The following is a 21,434-nucleotide window of genomic DNA, read 5'->3' as shown; positions in this document are numbered from 1 at the left end:
TAATCCTGAGAATCTACTACAGGTTGAATGTCCTGTATACAAAATGCTTAGGATCAGAAGTGTTTCAGATTTGAAAATTTTTTCAGATTTTGAAATATTTGCAGCATACTTACCTGTTGAGCATCACTAATCTGAAAATCCAAAATGCTCCCATGGGCATTTCCTTTGAGCATCACATTGGTTGTTTAGATTTTGAAGCATTTCCAATTTTGGATTAGGGATGCTCAACCTGTATTTTCTATTAATACCTATTTAAGAATTTTTTTCTTTTTAATTCCACTCTTTCCCATACAGGGTACTGAAAGGATAATTAAACACTAGCAACTGCAATCAAGAGAAGGATGGTTAATAGTATTACAGAGCAAGTATTTATCATAGGTTTGCTCACTGTACAGAAATGTGCATTCTCTCTTTTGGTTAACTTCTGACCCAAACTAGAAATTACTCTGCCTACTTAAAGAAGCAGAGTAAACCCCGTTTTTCACCCCCACAGTGGGGCAGAACTCAGAGGCCTCTGACCCAAGAATACAGAGCTCTGTTTTGAGAGACAGAAGGCAGTAGGACTGCACAGAGAATGAAACCAGGCTTTCGGAATGAGGACCCAGCAGCAGATAAGCATTCTGACTACAGCGCTGGAGGCAAGTAAACCTTCCTGAGTAATACAATTGACAAAGTCGTATAAAGAGAGAGCTATGAATAATGCGGGAGAAGCAGACACTGACCCCATTCCATAGCAGGACAGCCCACAAGCAGGAAAGCTCTGCAGAGCCTACAGAACGCATGAGATAAATAAGTGTTGGCAACTGTGTTGTTATTACTGGTCCTAGTACAGGCCAGAGCAAAAACAGTGAGCTAGGGGTCTTCACCAGCTCCTTATCGAAGGGGACTGGAAAACAGGATCAAAATTTCTTTGTATCCCATCTGTAGCATGTAGTATTTGTATTCATGCTTAAGTTTCTTATATGATACAGTTCTCAATCAATATCATGTGTTTGGCTATTCTACATCAATGTGTTTGTTTTCTCAAAGAATTTGAAGTCAGAGTCACTATATACATGTGGATCAGTGACTTAATTAGGTAAGCTCAGCTGACCATTGCAATCAGGACTGTGGTAGTATGGATAGGCACACCCACTGGGCCAGGCAGCTTTTACAGGGTTTATCCCCACCCAGGTGAGCTTCCCTTTGCCCCTGCTCTGCTCTGAGAGACTGCCTGGCAGAGATGCACATAACAGTCTTTAAAATACTGTGTAATGGGTGCAGAATTTCAGTTCTACAAGACGAAAGGTGTTCTGGATGTAGACCGTGGTGATGGTTGTACAACAACATGAATATACTTAATGCCACTGAACGGTACACCTGAAAAATGGTTAATCCCACCCAGGTGAGCTTCCCTTTGCCCCTGCTCTGCTCTGAGAGACTGCCTGGCAGAGATGCACATAACAGTCTTTTAAAATACTGTGTAATGGGTGCAGAATTTCAGTTCTGCAAGACGAAAGGTGTTCTGGATGTAGACCGTGGTGCTGGTTGTACAACAACATGAATATACTTAATGCCACTGAACGGTACACCTGAAAAATGGTTAAAATGATAACTATTATGTTACGTATATTTTACTATAAAAAAAAGTGATGGGATGTTACTTCTGAGATTACATTGCAAAAAGACTGTGACTACCACCTTGCTTGCCCTCACCCCCCCAACTCACCGTGAGGGAAAATAGTTGGCATATTGTGAGCTGTCCTGTGGAGAGGCCCAGGTGGCAAGAAAATGATGCCTTCAGTCAACAGATATAAGAGTGAGTTTGGAAGTGGATCCTTCCCAAGTCAAGCCCTGAGATGACTGAAGACCCTGCTGACACCTTCACTGCCAGAGGACTCACCTAAGATGCACCCAGATTCCTGACCTACAGAAGCTGTGAGATAATAAACATTTGTTGTTTCAAGCAGCTAAATTTTGGGATAATTTGTTACGCAGAAATAAATAACTAATACAGTTGTTACTATTTTTATGAAAATGATTTATTTTTGAATATACTACATTATAATCTGTCTTTTTCACTTAGCAATATATTTTGACATCTATCTATACTAAAACATACTTTTTTACAACTTGATTTTTTTAATGTCATAGTATAGACACAACGGGATTCAGGATATGCTACCCCAAAAATGGCACCTCGGCATTTGAGAAAACAGCTGAAGCAGGAAGGTCTCTCTGACCTTCTCATACTATTCTCCCTTAAAGCAGGCCATAAAAGAATTCTCCGACCTTCCTCTAGAGTAGGTCATGAGACCCTCATTCCAGAAGAGTCCTTCCCTATAAACAGAAGAAAGAAACGAAGACACAGAGGAATAGAAAGAACCAGAACACACAGGCCTTGCTATGTTCTTTGCAGTTTATCACCATTAGATCATACTCTCTTGTTCTCCAATCATACTTCTGCATGACTACCCTAAAAAATATTTTCCCGGTTTCTTTGGGCCTTCATTTCAGAAGGCTCCAGTGTCATGTAAAACTGATATTAAGTAAATTTGTTATGCTAAAAAATAAAAATAGTGTGGCTGGGTGCAAAAGAATCACTACTTGTGTCTGGGTCGGCAGATGGTACAGCATCTGGGTCCATGGAGTCAGTAATTTCCAGTATTTTGCAATAAATGTAGTACAAATGGGTGGGCAGAGTTTTCTACTGCTGAACATAGTTAGATTTATCTTGGTTCTAAGTGCCCTGAATCTGTATACCACTCAATCTGTCTACACCTCACCAAGGCACATTATAGCTGTGGCTTTATAACAAGTGGTCAAACTAACCTTACAACGAAATCCAAACTAGAAAGAAACACCTACAGCTATTTCTGCTCACACAGTTAAGTACTCAGATGAGAAGCTGTGAAAAGAACCATCAGAGATACCATCCTGTTCTTGTGAACTGAGCACAGGGCCTGTGTAATGGCAGCACATCATCTCCTCAATAAACAGGATTTACATGCTAGAAAGCAAAGTATATGCCTCAGCTCGGAGAGAAAGTTAAGTGTTTAAAACTTGGAGAAAACCATATTATGTAATACTTGAAAATGAAAATTTAAAGAGTCTTTCCCTGTGATAAAACTGTAATTAAATCTTATTTAACTGTTTCCTCTAATGACATCTATTTTAATTAGGTTTTAATAGACTGGCAGCCGCAACCTATAGTTTTATGAAGCAAAGTAAAATTACAGTCTAGGAAGACATTTAAGGAAAGAGACCCGTCAACACAGATGAGAGGTTACAATATATCCCCTCATCCCTGAAGACCCCCACAGTAATTAAGTGTGCTGAACAGACAGCCATTAGGGCTAACAGTAGGTGTGCTCACCACCAATCGAAATCCAAGGGTTATTTCTGTGATTTGCTTTCCAGAAAATTTGCATGTCACTGAATAAAGAATGCAATTGAAGAGGTACGTGTTCTATAGCTTCTACTAACTGTATAGCCTCTATCAAATGTGTGCCTCTAACACTGTAATAGGACTTTCTGTTTTAAGATTTTAATATACACTTTTTCTAACAGCTGATTATGATACAACAGTCCTCATCTTGAGAAAACTGCTGCACATTTGGGAAAATAAACATCCCGTAGAGAAAGTAAAATTAATATTTGAAAAAAAATTCATATATAAGATAAATGTATCTGCAAATGATATGCACTAAAAAGATCTTAACAGTATGCATCTGTATCTATTTCATACTACATTATGAAAATCAAGGAGTAAATCACAAAAAATAACTCGAACCAGATGAATATCATAAGCACTTATGTTAGAAAAGAAGAATTGGGAATAATCAGTCCCTTTGTTACTTGGAGGATGGGGGGAAGAAATCAGGCCTATTTGTACCACAAATAAGTTTAATATATTTATTTGAAAAACAGAAAAAGTTCAAACGAGCATATGCTATTTCAAAAACTAATTTTGAAACATCAACACAAATTTTCATAAATCACATATAATTAGAAAATGGTAAATCTTGGGGAGGGAGATATCTGGTCCTATGAAAACAATTCTGTAATCTTCTGGCTGACAACTTGATAGCTCCAAATCGCTTTGCCAAGAAGCAGAGTTACTTGGCTAAGACACTCTCACTTGTACACTTTTATCAGATTAAGGCTTTCATGCCAGGAATCTTTTTTTTTCTTCCTGGGTATTGGCCAGTGCCAGAAACGGACCCATCGAATCTACCGGTGCTAGCTGAGGAGTTAAGCATCTGAGATTTAATTTAACAGTTTCAGCTTTATTAAGCTGTCACAGAGCGGCCCCACTTTGATAACAGTAGCTGCTCCAATTATGGCTTGGTTTAGGGTTGACAAGTATAATGATTCATTCGTGGCACATGAGAAGCAATAAAAGGTTGTTTTGCATTACAGCTTTAAAAATGTGGGCACTTTTTTCATTTAATTTGTCACTTAGCTTTTGCTAAGAGGACATTTAAATTGCAGTAAAAGGCAAATGGGGCTTTTAGTTTAAATGTAATCCCCATATTTAAATGATCTGTAATGGCACAGTGTTGGAGTGGGAACACTATTGTCTCACAGTGGGTCCTGATGGTGACATGTGACATTTGTATTCAGGTCCTGTATTATCCATGTGGCTAAAGGGCTTCCAATTTCATTTCACAGCCAGAAGCCTGCAGAAAACACCAATTAACTTGCAGATCCCATTTGCCGACAAAACTCAGCCTCTTCTCAATGTCTGGCATCTGGCAGTGCTCAGCATTTAATTCCAAAGCAGAGCCTTGAAGCAATGTGAGCCCTGTGTAGGGGCACAAAGTCAAATTCCCCCATTTTATTAAGAAGCAAAAACCGTTCCTTTTGTAGTTCAGAAGCAACTTTTTGTTAATTTTTTGGTGAATGAATATTAAGATGTGATAGCTTGTTACTTCTACATGGGACTCTTCACAGAATTTAAACACCATTAAAATGGCAAATGAGAGTACATAAGATAATTTCTAGCAGTCTAGCTAGCAATGGTGGGGGGGAGGTTGTAAAAAAAAAAAAAAGCACAGGACAAGAAATTGTGCTCTTCATACCATACTAAAATCAAAGAACTTGTATAAAGCCTGGTCCTTAATTAGAAAGTAGTCCAACAGAGGACATAACTAGAATAAGCTAGTGAAAACTTCCACCTAATGAGAATTTATACTTTTGATTGAGGGTTCAGGTACATAATTTTCAAAACCAACTTAGAAAAGTGAGATGTGACTATGGGTTAAATGTGAACATGCAAATTTCATCTGATTGTGTCATTTGTACTTTTTTTAGTAAACAAAAAATGTAGCTGGTATTTTCTTCATAACCAGTTACTTGTAATTCTAAGTTTCTCGAAGTACCAAAACTCTTTAAATTGTACCCATTTAATATTAATCCAATAGTTTTTCCTTAAATGATCCCCTCCATTATAGTTATTAAATGCTAGTCCTTTTTACTTTTATAAACCAATTAGTCAACTCAACATGTACTGTAGTTATAAAACCGAGGAGAGTTTACTTGGAAAAATAAATCATTCAGTATTCTATAAAAATATTTGTTTAAACCACACATTAAATGTGGAATATACTATAAAGCATATGTACTTCACAGGGCCTGGTTTTCCAAAGCCTTGCAGTTTCAAATATTGACCTTGCAAGGACAGGAAATTTCCTTCAGGCTATAAGTCTCTGTTGCAAGATAAGCATTGTGGCACAGCAGGTTGCTGGCTCAAAGACAGACTAGTTACTGACTGTTATGTAAAGATACTGAGAAATTGCTATATTAATCTTTTGCAAATTGCATTATGGAATGTCACTTTGCTTGTTTTACTGATGTTACCAGCCTATATTGTTAAACTATAACCCCACCTTTGTTCTCTTCCTGTAACTTCCTGGTCTGGAAAATAAATTCAGGGAGAGAATCCCAATTCAGCGTTAATTTCCCAAGGAAGGAAGGAATGCATCTCTCTTGAGGGTTCCAGGAGATTAACCACTTCGGGGCCTCTCACTGCTCAGAAGATTGCATCTCCATCACCCAGGGGAAGTGGGGTGACAAATCCGTGGGGGGGGGCGAAGCAACACAAAGCAACAATTAAAGACTTGTGTTCTTTAACCACCACACTGTGCCGCCCAAACATCACTCCAATATATCAAAACTATCTACTATAGTTACAGATTGATTTAAATTTTGGTTGGGGAGAAAGGCCACTACCATTATTTCAGGGGACCCAAAGAAAGTACCAAGAAAAAGTTACTACAAGGTACTTAAGAAAAGATGTCAGGGAAAAAGTTCAACAAATATTTAACAGTTGGCAAATAAAAGACACACATAAAAAACGTCAAGAGTTTCTGTCCACAGCCAAATGTCTGAATGCACATTCTATTTAGATGAAAAAGGAAACACTGACATCAAATTCTTTACCAATTTGTTGCATAACCCTAGATTACACAATGTCATCTTGTGGAAGTCTCCTAACTGCCCTGGACTTATTTCCTTATCTGTAAAACAGTTCATCTCAAATGTTCCTTCCTATTAAAATCATGTGGTATCTTCACAGAGAATAGCTTCTCTTGGTCTAGACCAGACCTGCAATCAATCAACATGATGTGGTCCATCATTAGCCAAGAGGAGTTTCATTGAGATTAGGATCTTCTAGTAAATATAGCAAGCATTATCCATTCATAAAATTAACATAGGCACTGATATAATGTTTTGTGAAAAATTTCATTTGTAACTTACGGATTTAATATAAAGACAAGATAACAAATTCTTCACCCATTACTTCCCTAGCAACGAGCACTGGGTAACAAGACTCTTCCCAACAAAATTCCCAGTATCCTTTTAATGAACATGACTAGTGGCTTGATCGTTTTTATCTTTAACCACCAGAGATTTGGGAAGCAATAAATATTAGAGTTTGCTGTATCTTTTCCATTCTGAGGGTCAACATCAATATCTAAGTCTATAGCAGCCACAAATAAAATGAATATCCAAACTACTTTTGGTAACTCCAATGTGGGAGAAAGGGAAGACAGACCAAATTTTAGCTGAACTGACTACAATATTAATGTTGAAATAAGTAACCAGCTCTAAGATACATTTAAAATATATTTTAAAATAATATAGCTTTTTTCCCAAATATTTAAAGGCAGATTCCTGTACTTACTTTCCTCAAGATCAGGCAATTAACCCCCAAAACCCTGCCAAGATTGTTTCCTGCAAATGCCAGCCCAAGTCCTCATTCTTCCTGTTCATCTAACCAGTGTATGTTGGCAACATGTATGAGCAGCTCGCTCTCTTTCACAATACTATGACCATGTTCTTGAAACATTCAACTATGATGTTTATCTACATACAACTCAATAGTAATTTATCAGGAAACACATTTACCCAGCTCATCCCAGAGTTGCCTATATTTGTCAGTCATCGCAGTGCCTTGCTGCCTCCAAAGTGACAGGCGAGGATCAGCCATGAACTGCTCTGTTATCAAGGTCAACATGCGTGCCCCATTGGAGTCCCTCATCTTCAACATCTCCCGCACCTAGAGAAGAAAAACAGAACCTTAAAAAACTGTTCCCCCACCGAAAAACAAAAAAGCAAACAGCAACACAAGAGACAGACCACTTTTCTCTCTTTCTTCTGGAAGGAGTTCAGCCTTCGTACCAACCCTCTTAAACAAACAAAACTAAAAACCACTCTCTATCCTAAATAGCAATCTAATCAAAGCAATGACTTGATCATTTCTTTTAAATCATGTTTTAGAATTCATATGAGGAAAAGAAGTTTCCCTAACTTCCTAATTCCGAAAATTTTTTGGTTGGGTCTTACATATCTGATCAAGGTAAGTGATTAAATCTTATTTTATATGTCCCATACGAACATTTTTTTCCAGGTTTCCTTCAAAGTATCTCTCTTATCTAAACCAAGTACACTTTTGACTTAAAAGATTGTACTCCAACAAAGTAGGCAACAACATAATTCCTGCTTTGACAGACTATAGAAGTGAAATGTGGCACTGGAAACAGGTATCTGAACCTAACTAGTTTACCAAAACAGGTTTCAGCAAGGTGCTGCTACTTCCTGGGGATGAGATGCCATAACTTCGCTAGCTTACAGAAAAATAATACCAAAACAACATGACAAATAGTTTGGCACCTTCCTGACTCTACAGCTGGATGTACTTACCACCACAGTAGCAGAGTCTAAAGCAGAGTCCTTTGAGAACTCTTCAGGAATCTTTAAAATTATTTGATAATGTTTATAACAACAGCATCTGTCCTTGAGTTGTTTAAAAAATAGGCTTATTGAGACATAATTCATATACCATAAAATTCGCCAATTTAAACTGAACAATTCAGTGGTTTTTAGTAAATCCAGCATTGTGCAAGTTCTTTCATTTTTTGAGATTTTAATAAGTTCAGCAATTTCAGTAAGTTCTCTCTCACTGAGGTAACAATTCAGTGGTTTTTAGTAAATCCAGCATTGTGCAAGTCTTTCATTTTTTGAGATTTTAATAAGTTCAGCAATTTCAGTAAGTTCTCTCTCACTGAGGTTTTTTTTATATAAACAACAGCAGCATACTTCTATTTACTCAGATGAAGTTGTTTTTTTACAATGGTAAGAGGAAAGAGACAGGGCTGTAGATTCAAGAACTCTCTTGCTCTATACAGGAATGAGTGATCCACAAAGCAGAATAATAGGCACTGACCTAATAAGTTAACTTGGCCTCTCAAGCTGGAACCTCAAGTTCTGTCCATTACTCTTGTGCTACATTTCCCAAATGAAAGAAAGGAGAAAAGAAACACAAGGGTAAGTCTCTCTGCAAGAAACCCTAAATGAATCCACACATTCCAAGTGTGTACAGTTGTATATTCCACACATAAGAATCCCAGCTGAACATCAGTTGTCCCTGAAGGAAATTACTGGAGCAAGGTCATAAGAGGTAGAAAAGCAGGCAAGGTGTGGGTGCTGGTCCTTTTTTCAGGATTCTTTCAATGTGAAAGTCAAGTAAAGGAGAAAATGGCAAATCTTCAATAAAGCAGCCCAAATGTAGAAGATCAACAGATCCTGCCTCAGGCCTGCACTCTGACACACAATGAAACACCTTCACCCACTGTTAGCAATAAGCTTTGTAAAAAACTCAAAAGTACTTCCATCCTCAATCACAAAGGTTGTGCTTCCAGGAAGGTTATTTCAGTAATCCCTAAAAAGGAGTTTACACCCACTATGGAAGCACTAAAAACTCATAAACAGGTGAAGACTGGGAAGAAGAAAGGGAGTTGCCATTTACCAGATATTGTGCTAAATGGTTTTACATTTATACTTACCATTTAATCTTCACAAGCACCATGTAAAGTAGGCCAGATTATAATCCTCATTTTATGAATTATAAAACCAAGTCTCAGAGAGGTTAAGTAACTTGCCCACAAAGGACAAGGGGGAACATCTGGGAACAGAACCCAGATCTGTCTTAACTCCAAAAGTTAGGCCATTTCCAAAATTAGATACTGCTATTGCTTCATATTACATATGTAATGTGTACATAATATATAGGGATAAAAATAACAACTGCAGACCAGTCTAATAATATATCTTTCATACTGAGGCCACAGTGTACTCTTTGCTGAATGAGAATATATGAAATACTTCCTGGGTGTCTAAATATACCAAAACTTTTAGATTGTTAGTATATGAATGAATTTGACTTAATGTTTATTTTTCTGATAGATTTCTAACCTATTACTCAGTTAGCAATAGCAATAAAAATAAATACTTTACTATTAAGCACATAAACCAAAACTCTCTATTAACCAGCACTCAAGCACATCTATAATGGTAATTAATTTTCAGACTGTTGACTGAGGCATTACGTGAGTTTGAAGTGCTAGTGAATTACCAAAGAATGAGTAAATCATGTGTGAAGTAGATTTAGAGTTAAATGCATATAATCTGATTCTTGGAAAACTGGCAATCTACATATGGTATACAAGATATATCTTTATTAACAGACTACTAATTAATCAGAATACACTATTTTCTGGCCATTCCCAATAACAAAGTTCATTCTAATTCTTCTGAACTAAAAAAAAAAAAATCTTTTAGTTATTATGAATATTACAGAAGCTATTTTAACAAGAGTATAATGAACATAGTTATTTGTTCCCTTAAAACCAATTTTAATACATTATCTGCATGATGCCTATACTCCCAATGAAAATATATTGATTTAATATTATTAAAAAAGCATTTTACTCAATATTTAGAAATGTTTACAGTACTAAAAATTTTAGGTAAAGCAAGAGATAGAGCTTCTGCTCACAAGGAACATATGACCAAAATAACTTTATTTCTTAGGCCATCAATTTTTGGTGATGAAAATGAACATTTAGATACCATCATGTAACACCATTATCATAAAAATGTTAGGAGATATGTTATTATTAGCTAATTTTATAGTTGAGGAAACTGACTTAGATAATTTGCCAAAGTTCATACAATTAGTATGAACTAAGATTTAAACTGAGGTCTGTATGACTCTAAAACCCTGCTTTTGAAACTAACTTAAAGATACTGATGTTAAACATGTAAAGCACATTTTAAGGATTATATTTAAAGTTATATTCTACTTAAGAAAATGAACTAGAAAGCAGTTACCTGAAAAGACAGCATTTTAAGTAACATTAAGCTATTTATTTTGCTTTTACTATTGAAAGAAGTTTTTCAAAATTGTATAAGTTTTCACCATTTTATTGATAGCACCTAAGACAAAAATGTCCCACATCTTGTCTAAGGTCATCTAAGCAAATGAAAGACTGCATTACAACACAAATATTTCTAGTTGGTCAATTAACTTAAAGCCTATTCTTTAAATTTAAAAAAAAAAGCGTTTATCCTATTATAAACACGATTATAGTTTTATATATGTATATATTTAGAATATTTCTTTAAAAATAAACAATCATACCTTTGCAAAGAGCAAATTAAGCTGCTTTCCTGATCCGTGGTACCCGCCCTGGGAAAGGAACAGTTTAACCTGTTCTTGAACCTGCTCTTCATCTAAGTGCCAGCAGTTTTCATCATCTATACTAGCACCTGCTGTTGGATCAGGAGCACCTAGAAATAGAAAGAAAAAAATAACACATATGCTAGATAAAAACTCTGTGCTAAAAAAATTCTGATAATAAACTTGAAAATAATTAAGATTCTCTATTTTTGCCTAAACACTTTTTAATCCAATCTCAATTTCAATTATGCATACAAACTTATGACTGGAAATAAACACAAGTATCACTCTTTTATTTCCAGTACTGTCCTGATTTGTGTTAAGCCAAATGCTTACTTTAGAACTTCAGAACTGAGACATTCCCATATTTTAAGATCAGAGACCGTATCTTCGGAGTTAAGTTTACAGGTTTTCTAAAGAATTAAAAAGTTGCAAAAATTTCTCATAAATATATGATGTTTATAAAGCTGTACTGTATAGGACATGCTAGAAAAATGTTTTTCAAAGACATTAGAAAATTAGGAAAAAAGTAAACTCAACAGAGTATTTCTCCCTTTACTATGTTAATTCAAGAAGCTTTCGCCATTATCTGCTGCTATATAAACTACATGCTGACGTTAAGTCTTCAGTTGCAGAAAACCGAAGATTAAAAAGGGAAATCAAGACACATGGGAACAGGCACTGCAGCTGTTGTACTAAACCAGGTTGTAGTATCACCTTGCTAAACTGCATAAATATTTTACTGCTGAAGTACACACAAAAGATAACAGCTATGTAATAAGCCCTGTGTGTATTAAACTACCTTCAAAATTTAAAAATTACCCAGATATTTAGGCAGGTAAAAAATTAAGTATTATTATTTGTTAATAAAACAAAATTAAAAGAATATTTTAAGGTCTAAGATCCATAAGTAATACAAAAAATTTTTAACCTAAAAACCTTTCATCCCTAGTGTTTCATCTCATTATCAACGCATAAAAAAAATACATTTGTAGGTCTGGTTTTATATTACTTTTATTGTCTCTTGTCTTCTAATGATTTAATGCAGACACAACTGGCCAAGGAAATGATCATTAACATCTGCTTAGAACCAGGTCTTCTAGTCCCTTACAAAGGAAGGCGGTGGGTCCATGAATCTCCCTGAAAAAGTGTATGGTTCATTCATTCATTCAACCAGCTGGCATATTTACTGAGTGCCTGATTCAGTGCCAGTCTCTCTACTGGACCTGGGGATAAGATGGTGTACAAAACAAACAGAATTCCTCTCCTCACTCATTCATTCAGCCAGCTGGTATATTTACTGAGTGCCTGACTCAGTGCCAATTCCTCTGCTAGACTTGGGGATAGAATGGCATACAAAACAAATAGAATTCCTGTACTCACTGAATTTACAGTCTAGTTCAGAGGCTTTACAACTTTTTTGACCAAGACCCACAATGAGATACATTTGACATCATACCTAATACACTCGTGTGTGTGTGTGTGTGTGTGTGCATGCACTTTTGTGATTTCAGCTATGTATTAATCTGAAGCAAAAGCCTGATTTAAAAAAATACTTGTGTGTGCGTGCACTTTTGTGATTTCAGCTATGTATTAATCTGAAGCAAAAGCCTGATTTAAAAAAATACTTTTACTATAAGCAAAGAGGTCTGATGTTTTCTATTCTATTTCATTTTTAAAAAATGGCTTGTCATGACTTTTAAAACTGATTACCTAACCTATAACAGGTTGCAACCCACTATTTAAAAACAGTTTTAAAGGGCTAGCCAATTAGTTCAGTTACTTAGAGTGCAGCCTTAAAACAACAAGGTCATGAGTTCAGCTCCCCATACTGCCCCCCCCCAAAAAAATTAAAAACAGTTTTAAGTGTCTGAGATAATAATCAATCTAATAATCCTATATATAAATGTATAAAAATAAATAACAATTGCTCAAAGGAAGAGGACAGGGTGCTGGGAGACACAGTATCAGAGAGCTCTGAGCTGGCTCTGGATTGTTAGGGTAAGCATACCTTGAGGAAATGGCATTGAGCCAAGATCTACCTTAAGTAGATTAGAAGCTAATTAGAAGTTAACTAGTCAGGGAAAGGAGGGGATGGGTCTGCATGTGAGAGTAAGAAAAGAAGGTGGGCAGAGGCCTTGGGAAGGAAGGCCTTGGAAAGGAAGAAACATGATACATGGAAGAAATAAAAGACAATCCATGCAACCCAAGAGTAGAGGATGAGGGGAGGAGCAATACAAGGCAATCCTAAGAAAGAGAAGCAGGGCTGGATTCTGAGGGCCTTGGCTGGTGAAGAGCTTAGTGTCCCCCCCCCCCCAAGAGTAATGAATGGAAATTCATGACAAGGTTATCCAAATAAAAGAATGGAATACGATGGATAGTAAAAGATGTTTTGTACTGATAATGTATCAATTTCAACGTTCCTACCGGAGAATATTATCCAGCCATAGAAATCAGTGTGGAGATTCTCCAGGTACTACAATAGAAAGATATCCAGCATACACTGTTTATAGAAAAAAATCAAGAGGAAGAAAAGTATGTATAGTATACCACCTTTCATGTAAATAATGAGATTTTAAAAAGAGCTTATGTGTTAGTACCTCCTTACATATCCATAAAATACCTTGGAAGGACATTTAAAAAGAGTAACCTAGTGACATGGGGAAAGGAGACTTCATTGAATACATTCCATGCTTTAAAAATGGTTCACATTGGAATCATGTGAATATATTTATGTATCTAAAAAATACCACTTTATCTGAAAAGTGTAGGATGGATTAGGGAGCAAAAATATATGAGGATACTATTTTGATGGACTGCACACAGGATAATGATGGTAGCTTTGAAAAACAACAGTGAAAGCAGAAATGGAGAATCTGGCAGGAATTTAGGACATAACAAAACAAGGCTGGGTAAAGAAGTGGATATGTGAGGTATGGGAGATCAAGGGGTGGAGAGAGACATGGGTTTCTGGATTAAACAACTAGACAGAATACTGGACTACACAGACCACCAGAAAAGGACCAAGTTTAGGAGTGGGAGGGGCACTATTTGGTCATTAGTTCAGTTTTAGAAATGGCAAATTTGAAGCACTTTTGAAACAGCAAAGAGGAGGAATAAAGAGAGCTAGATATACCACAGGAGGCAGTACAGGTTAAATAGAGCATCTAGAAATAAGAGAATGTTGAATGGCAACAGGAATGAGTGGCCTCTTAGGAAGAGTTGGAGAGACCAGCTCTTCCAGAAGTAAGGAGGAGAAAGTTGTTCCAAATAGGGACTAGACAACTAAGTAGATGTTTAAGTTCCAGGAGAGCAATGGTTTTATTGAACCTGCTCACCACTGCTTCCGAAGACCAACCCACTGTCAGGTAATCAAGTACTGGGAGGAAAGGTGGAAAAAAGGAACGGAGAAAGGCACGAATACATTTTCCCCCTGGGAAAAGGATTTTTATTGAAAAGGTTAGGAACCACTATGAAGCAACCTCACATACATTATCTCATTTTCTCCTCACAATGTCCTCTAGAAGCTAGTGGAGATCACGATCCCCATTCTACAGAATAGGTTCCAAGTTGTTATGACTTTCCCACAGCCACAATGCTAAAATCCAGTCTCCTAGTTCTCTCAAAAGAACATGTCCCAGAACCTTGGAGCTAAAGTCAAGCCCTGAGGTCATCAAGGCAGGGGTTGTCAACCCTAAGTCAAAGATAAATTTAAGGAAAGGTACTGGTATGTTTGTAAGCATTTGTTAGAGTGTTTCTATTTTACAAGAAGCTTTGAGGACAAGCAATACCATGAAGAGTTAACCACTAGGTCAACATCTGCATCCGACAGGGATTCAGAGCCCCTAATCCAGTCCATCCCTTTGATTCCAGGGAGACACAGACACACACACGCCATGCACAAAGATAGCTATAGATTTTTTACCTAAATGCATTGGAAAATACTTTCCCAACCAAACTACAGGGTCTCGACTTTATTTTTAAATTCTTCCCAATATCCTCCTTGGAAATTTGACACATTCCTCCTTATCCTCTTCTTAGGAAAAACACTGACTAGCTACTACTGGTTATCCATTTCCACTGTTCCTTCTGATGAACTAAGGTAAATAAATCCAATTTCTATCCTCAGTGGTTATTGCTCCCAATTTTTTAAGTTGCTCTTTGTTGGGCACTGAGTGCCAAAGTCCACAAGTAGTCTGGCTGCTAGAACTGCTTGGATGGGGGCTGACTATGCTGTGGCATGGCTGTAGGCACTCACCTGCTTGGGTCAGAGCTGGTGACACTTGGTGCTTTGAACAGGAAATCAAAAAATTTCTTGAAACTAACGAAAATAAATTTCTGGACACATACAAACTACCCAGACTGAACCAAGAAAAAAATAGAAAGCCTGAACAGACCAATAACAAGCAATGAGATTGAAGCAGAAATCAGCAATATTCCAACAAGAAAAGCCCAGGAAAAGACAGCTTTACAACTGAATTCTATCAAACCTTTCAAGAAGAATTAATACGTCTCTTCAAACTTTTCCAGAAAATTGAAACAGAAGCTGCTCTCCCAAACTCATTCTATGAGGTTGGCATCACCCTGATACCAAAACCAGATAAAGATACAACAAAAAAGAAAGTTACAGGCCAATATCCTTGATGAACATACAGGCAAAAATCCTCAACAAAATATTAGCAATCAGATTACAGCAACACATCAAAAAAATTATACACCATGATGAAGTAGGACTCATCCCAGGGATGCAAGGATGGTTCAACATATGCAAGTCATTAAATGTAATACACCACATCAAGAAAATCAAGGACAAAAACCACATGATTATCTCAATAGATGCAGAAAAATCATCTGAAAAATTCAACATCAATTTATGATAAAGACTCAGCATATTAAGTATAGAAGGAAATTATCTCAACACAATAAAAGCCATTTACAATAAGCCAATCACCAATATCATCCTAAATGGGGAACGCTTTCTTTTCTTTTAAGAACAGGAACAAGACAAGGATGCATTCTCACCTCTCCTATTTTACATAGTACTGGAAGTACCAGCCAGAGCAATCAGGCAAGAAAATGAAATAAAGGGCATCCAGATTGGAAAGGACAAAGTCATACTGTCCCTGTTTGCAGACGACATGATTATATACAGAAAAACGTATAAACTCTACCAAAAACCTCTTAGAGCTAATTAACAATTTCAGTAACACTGCAGGATACAAAATGAATGCCCCCAAATCAGTAGCATTCTTATACTCCAGTAACAAACTAGCAGAAAAAGAAATCAAGAAAGCAAGCCCATTTACAATAGTTGCCAAAAAAATAAAATACCCAGGAATCAATTTAACCAAGGAGATGAAAGATCTCTACAATGAGAACTACAAAACACTACCTGAAAGAAATTAAAGAGAACACAAAAGGTGGAAAGATATACCATGCTCTTGGATGGCAAGAATTAATATCGCGAAAATGTCCATTCTCCCCAAAGCAATCTACAGATTCAATGCAATCCCCATCAAAATACCAATGATATTCTTCACTGAAATAGAAAAAGCAATCCTAACATCCACATGGAACAATAAAAGAGCCCAAATAGCCAAAGTAATCCCAAGCAAAAAAAAATAAAGCCAGACAAAGCAATCTACAGATTCAATGCAATCCCCATCAAAATACCAATGATATTCTTCACTGAAATAGAAAAAGCAATCCTAACATCCATATGGAACAATAAAAGAGCCCAAATAGCCAAAGTAATCCCAAGCAAAAAAAAATAAAGCCAGAGACATAACACTATCCAACTTCAAATTATTACAAAGCTATTGTAACCAAAACAGCATGGTACTGCCATAAAACAGACATTCAGATCAATGGAACACAATAGAAAACCCAGGAATCAACCCCCATACTTACAGCCAACTGATCTTTGACAAAGGCAACAAGAACATACATTGGGGAAAAGACTGTTGGTGCTGTGAAAATTCGACATCCATATGCAGAAGAAAGGAACTGGACCTGTACCTCTCACCATATACGAAAACCAACTCAAAATGTATTAAAGACATAAATATAAGACCCGAAACCATAATATTACTGAAGGAAAACATAGGGGAAACACTCCAGGAAGTAGACTAGACAAAAACTTTATGAATAAGACCCCAAAAGCACAAGCAACAGAAGAAAAAATAAACAAATGGGATTATATCAAATTAAAAAGCTCTGCAGAGCAAAGGAAACAATCAACAGAGCAGAAAGACAATCTACAGAATAGGAGAAAATATTTGCAAACTATACATCTGACAAGGGATTAATATCCAGAATATATATAAAGAACTCAAACAACTATACAGTAAAAAAACAAATAATCCAATTAAAAAAATGGGCAAAGGGCATGAATAGCCATTTTTCAAAGGAAGACATACAAATGGCTAACAGGTACATGAAAAAATGCTCAGCATCACTAGTCATCAGAGAAATGCAAATCAAAAACACACTGAGACATCATCACACGCCCGTTAGACTGGCCATTATTAAAAAGACCAAGAATAAGAAATGCTAGTGAGGATGCAGAGAAAGGGGAACCCTTCCATACCGTTGGTGGGACTATAAATTAGCACAGTCATTATGGAAAACAGTATGGAGGGTTCCTCAAACAACTACAGATAGAACAACCATATTATCCAGCAATCTTTCTACTGGGTATATATCCAAAGGAACGGAAATCATCATGTTGAAGGGATACCTGCACTCCCATGTTCATACAGCTCTATTTACAATAGCCAAAATATGGAACCAACATAAGTGTCCATTGATGGATGACTGGATAAGGAAAATGTGGTATATATACACAATGGAATACTACTTAGCCATAAAAAAAGAATGACATTCTGTCGTATGCAGCAACATGGATGAGTCTGTAGAAAATTAAGTGAAATAAACCAGACAAGAAAAGGGAAATACCACATGTTCTCACTCATAACTGGGAGGGGGAAAGGAAGAAAGGAAGAGGAAAAGGAAAGGGAAAGGGGAAGGGGAAGGGGAAGCAGTGAGAATTTGGTTATGGACACAAAGAATGGTTATGCACTGTAATGATGAATAAGCTAATTATCTTGATTTACCATCACATGTTGTACACAAGTATCGATAGTCAATTTTGTACTGTACAAACATGTATAATCAATTAAGTTCAATTAATAATTTTTTTTAAAAAAGAAAAACTAAATTGAGAAAAATATCCTCTCAAAAATTAGAGTGTAGGAAAATATAAGTTACATCACCAAAAAAACTAGAACCTAGTTGCACCTGAAAAATTCTCTGTGGAACTCTAATTTAGTAAATACCAGTGCCTCAAGGAACATAGCTTGAAAACTCTTGAGTTTAGCATGTCCACCTAGATTCAGATGATATAAGGTAGGAGGCTATCTCTTTTAACTGGAAATAGTAACTAGGTGAACTTTCAGAAGGAGAGAACAAACCTAAGGATACTAAAGATGGGGAGGAGGGAGGGAGGAGGTTTGGGGAGTGATAGGTCAGGTAAAGGACTTAAAGAAAAATCATGATATGTAATAAGAATTTGTTGATAATAAAACTAAAAAATTAAAAAATATGTGGCCCATGAAAATGTTCTATCATGTTTTTTACCCTTATTTATATTTACAATTGTAAATGCTATATAATATTTACAACTCTGCAGTTAATCGTTGTGGGCATTTTATTACTGAAGCTTAATTCTTCAAAGTTTCAAGCCCTCAGGGAAAGTAAAATTATATGTTGATAAAAAAGTAAAACAGCTTAACTGTCTCTCATTCCCAGATAGAGATGTGTGAGTCTGATTTTACCCTCCTACCTTGGTAATGTAACACCACAGAAGGAGAGTAAAGGCGAATTCATGGACATGAAGAACCACCATCTAAGTCTTTGGCTTTGCATGTCTACTGCTTGATTTGGTTCTGATTTAGTTTTGATTTATCCCGACATCAAAACTTCCTTACCCTAGTAGTTCTCAAAATTAAGAGTATCTGAAAGTTCCTGAGGCATACTGTGAAAAATAGATGCCTAGACACCATTTCAGACCTATTGAACCAGGATCTTTGTCAGGGATAAAAATGGGGGGAGGAAGGGGAGGGAAGGATTCTTTATTTGGAGAGAATGCTAAGCATAGTGGCACATTCTGGATCTTAATAATGAAAAGTATTCAAGTTCCTGAGGCATCAGACAGACATCTCTCCAGTGTATTGAATGAAGAATACTTGACACACTGAATGAGATATCTGTCTCACACCATGGAAACAATCACCTGTAAGCATTAGACAACACCTAATCATCCTGCAAATTTTAGACTGAACTATGAAGACACATTCACAACTGGCTTATGCTATGTTCGGTACATGGATATGCCCATAGTTTTAGTTTCTTTTCGTATTCTGCTGGAAAACAAATTCAAAACAAGAAGGAATGAAAACACTTCAGCCTACTTAGTTAACACCTTCATCTTAACTGTGACCTAACTGCTTCAGTAACAATGTTGTCTGAATAATGCTTTATATTTATGTAGCAGTATCCTTTCTGTTAAAATTAAATTGTCAAATTCAGTCTATTCAGACAGCAAATGTCTACACTACACTGTCTACCTATAGAAGAACGCCATCTCTTAACAGTGTTAGTGCCTGTTGTTAAAGCTACAAAACATCAACTCTGTGGCTTACAAAGGCATCGGTACAAATGGCTTACAAGCTGAAGGCAAAATCTTGAAGTCAACCATTGGTATTAAGAGGGAAAAGGGGGGGCCGGCCCGGTGGCGCACTGCTACAGTGCGCCGCTGGGAGCGCGGTGGCGCTCCCACCGAGGGTTCGGATCCCACATACAGACCGGTTCCCGCTCACTGGCTGAGCAAGGTGCGGGCTCAGCACCGAGGTTTGCGATCCCGTTGCCGGTCCGGTACGGGTGCGACACTGAGGGTTGCGATCCGTTGCCGGANTTCTTCTCATACTCCTTAAAGGCGGGCCATCCTTTGTCTTATCTCTGTAAACCCTACCTGGCCTACCTTTGTGATTTATGGAGCCACCAACATGTGTTCACTGGGGAGGTGTCCGCTGAAGTTTAATTAAATTGGGCGGATGTGAAGTGATTGACCAGGAGGGCTCCATTCAGCAAACGTCTGCTTCCTCTCCCTCCGTACACGTGTTTTAAACTCTGCTGCTCCATGGCTGGCCAGTTAGCTCAGTTGGTTAGAGTGCAGCCTTATAACCCCAAGGTCACAAGTTCAGATCCCCGTACCAGTCAGTTGCCGGAAAAAAAAAAAAAAAAAAAAAAAAAAAAAAAAAAAAAAAAGAGGGAAAAGGCAAGACTAGTGATTCAGACTCAAAAAAAAGTCTTTAGAGCAGGGAGGGAAAAAACCTACTAAGACCACTAAAAAATAATGTGCACTGAATAAACACATCCTTTAGAAAAGATTTAAATTTTATCCTTCATTAAATTCTCATTTCAAGGTGATGACTGACTAATGCCTTCACTTCAACGTACAATTTCACTGTAGTTAGAACAGCCAGATCTGTCATCAACTTCTATCCTCAATGGTCCATCCGTGTAATTCTACTGCCATGATACAGTATGGAGTCCTCTCCAAGAGGTGTTAGAGGACAACCTGCTTTCTGTATTGTGGGGGATAATAACTGAGGTAAAACCCTGGCATACACCAGGTTCCACTCCCCCAACAAACCACCTTCCTTTGAGCTAAATGCAAAGGAAGTAAATAAGCAGCACTGCCATCAGCATATATCTCAGGGAACTCAGACCAGTCAGGGTTTATGGCCCCTCCCCTCTACTATTTTTCTCTCTTCTAACCTTATCACTCATCTCTTATTATCATTTAATTTACTTCAGGAGTTCAATAGTATACTTATTCATGTACAGAAATAATCATGTATTTTATATGAATAAAAAACAATAAAGTATTTGTACATTCTCCAAAACTCATTTAAAAATGCAGAGTATAAACAGTGTAAAAGTTATTTTCCATTATTCATCTAATAAATCAGTACACAAATATAAATAATTAAATGCAAAGTTCTCAGAAAGTCTTATTTTTACATCATCTAACTCTTCAGATTTATTAAAAGAGATCTACTATTGTTTGCGACCTTTAATAATGGCTTGCTTAGATTATTTTAAAAGACTTTTTTAAAAACTGGTTCACAAATATTTTCCTCAACTGTTTACCACTGCTCTTGAAGACTCATGTCAACTGCCACATCACAATGATGGTGGTAACAGCAACTTGTATTTACTCCTTTAACCCTCCTGATCTTGTGATATAGGCACTCTGATTGTCCACATTTTACAAATAAGAAAACTGAGGCCTGAAGCAATTCAGATACTTGCCCCTGGTAACAAAGCTGGAAAGCAAAGGAGGCTGTATTCTAATTTAGGCTAT

At 36.8% G+C, this 21,434-nt stretch overlaps 1 protein-coding gene across 1 annotated transcript in view; it reads right to left on the bottom strand.

The window, feature by feature from the left end:
• The window catches only part of ZSWIM6 (zinc finger, SWIM-type containing 6), a 192,881-nt gene that overhangs the window by 47,850 nt on the left and 123,597 nt on the right, over positions 1 to 21,434 (bottom strand). The window contains exons 4-5 of the mRNA XM_008576126.1: positions 10,967 to 11,115; positions 7,393 to 7,543 (exon numbers count right to left, since the gene is read on the bottom strand). Of these exons, the coding sequence (XP_008574348.1) occupies positions 7,393 to 7,543; positions 10,967 to 11,115 (300 nt within the window). The remainder of the gene's footprint in view (positions 1 to 7,392; positions 7,544 to 10,966; positions 11,116 to 21,434) is intronic.

Source organism: Galeopterus variegatus, unplaced genomic scaffold, assembly GCF_000696425.1.
Source record: "Galeopterus variegatus unplaced genomic scaffold, G_variegatus-3.0.2 Scaffold1296, whole genome shotgun sequence".
NCBI classification, from domain to species: domain Eukaryota; kingdom Metazoa; phylum Chordata; class Mammalia; order Dermoptera; family Cynocephalidae; genus Galeopterus; species Galeopterus variegatus.
Note: the sequence above shows the minus strand (reverse complement) of the source record. Positions and strands in the feature narration are given on the sequence as shown.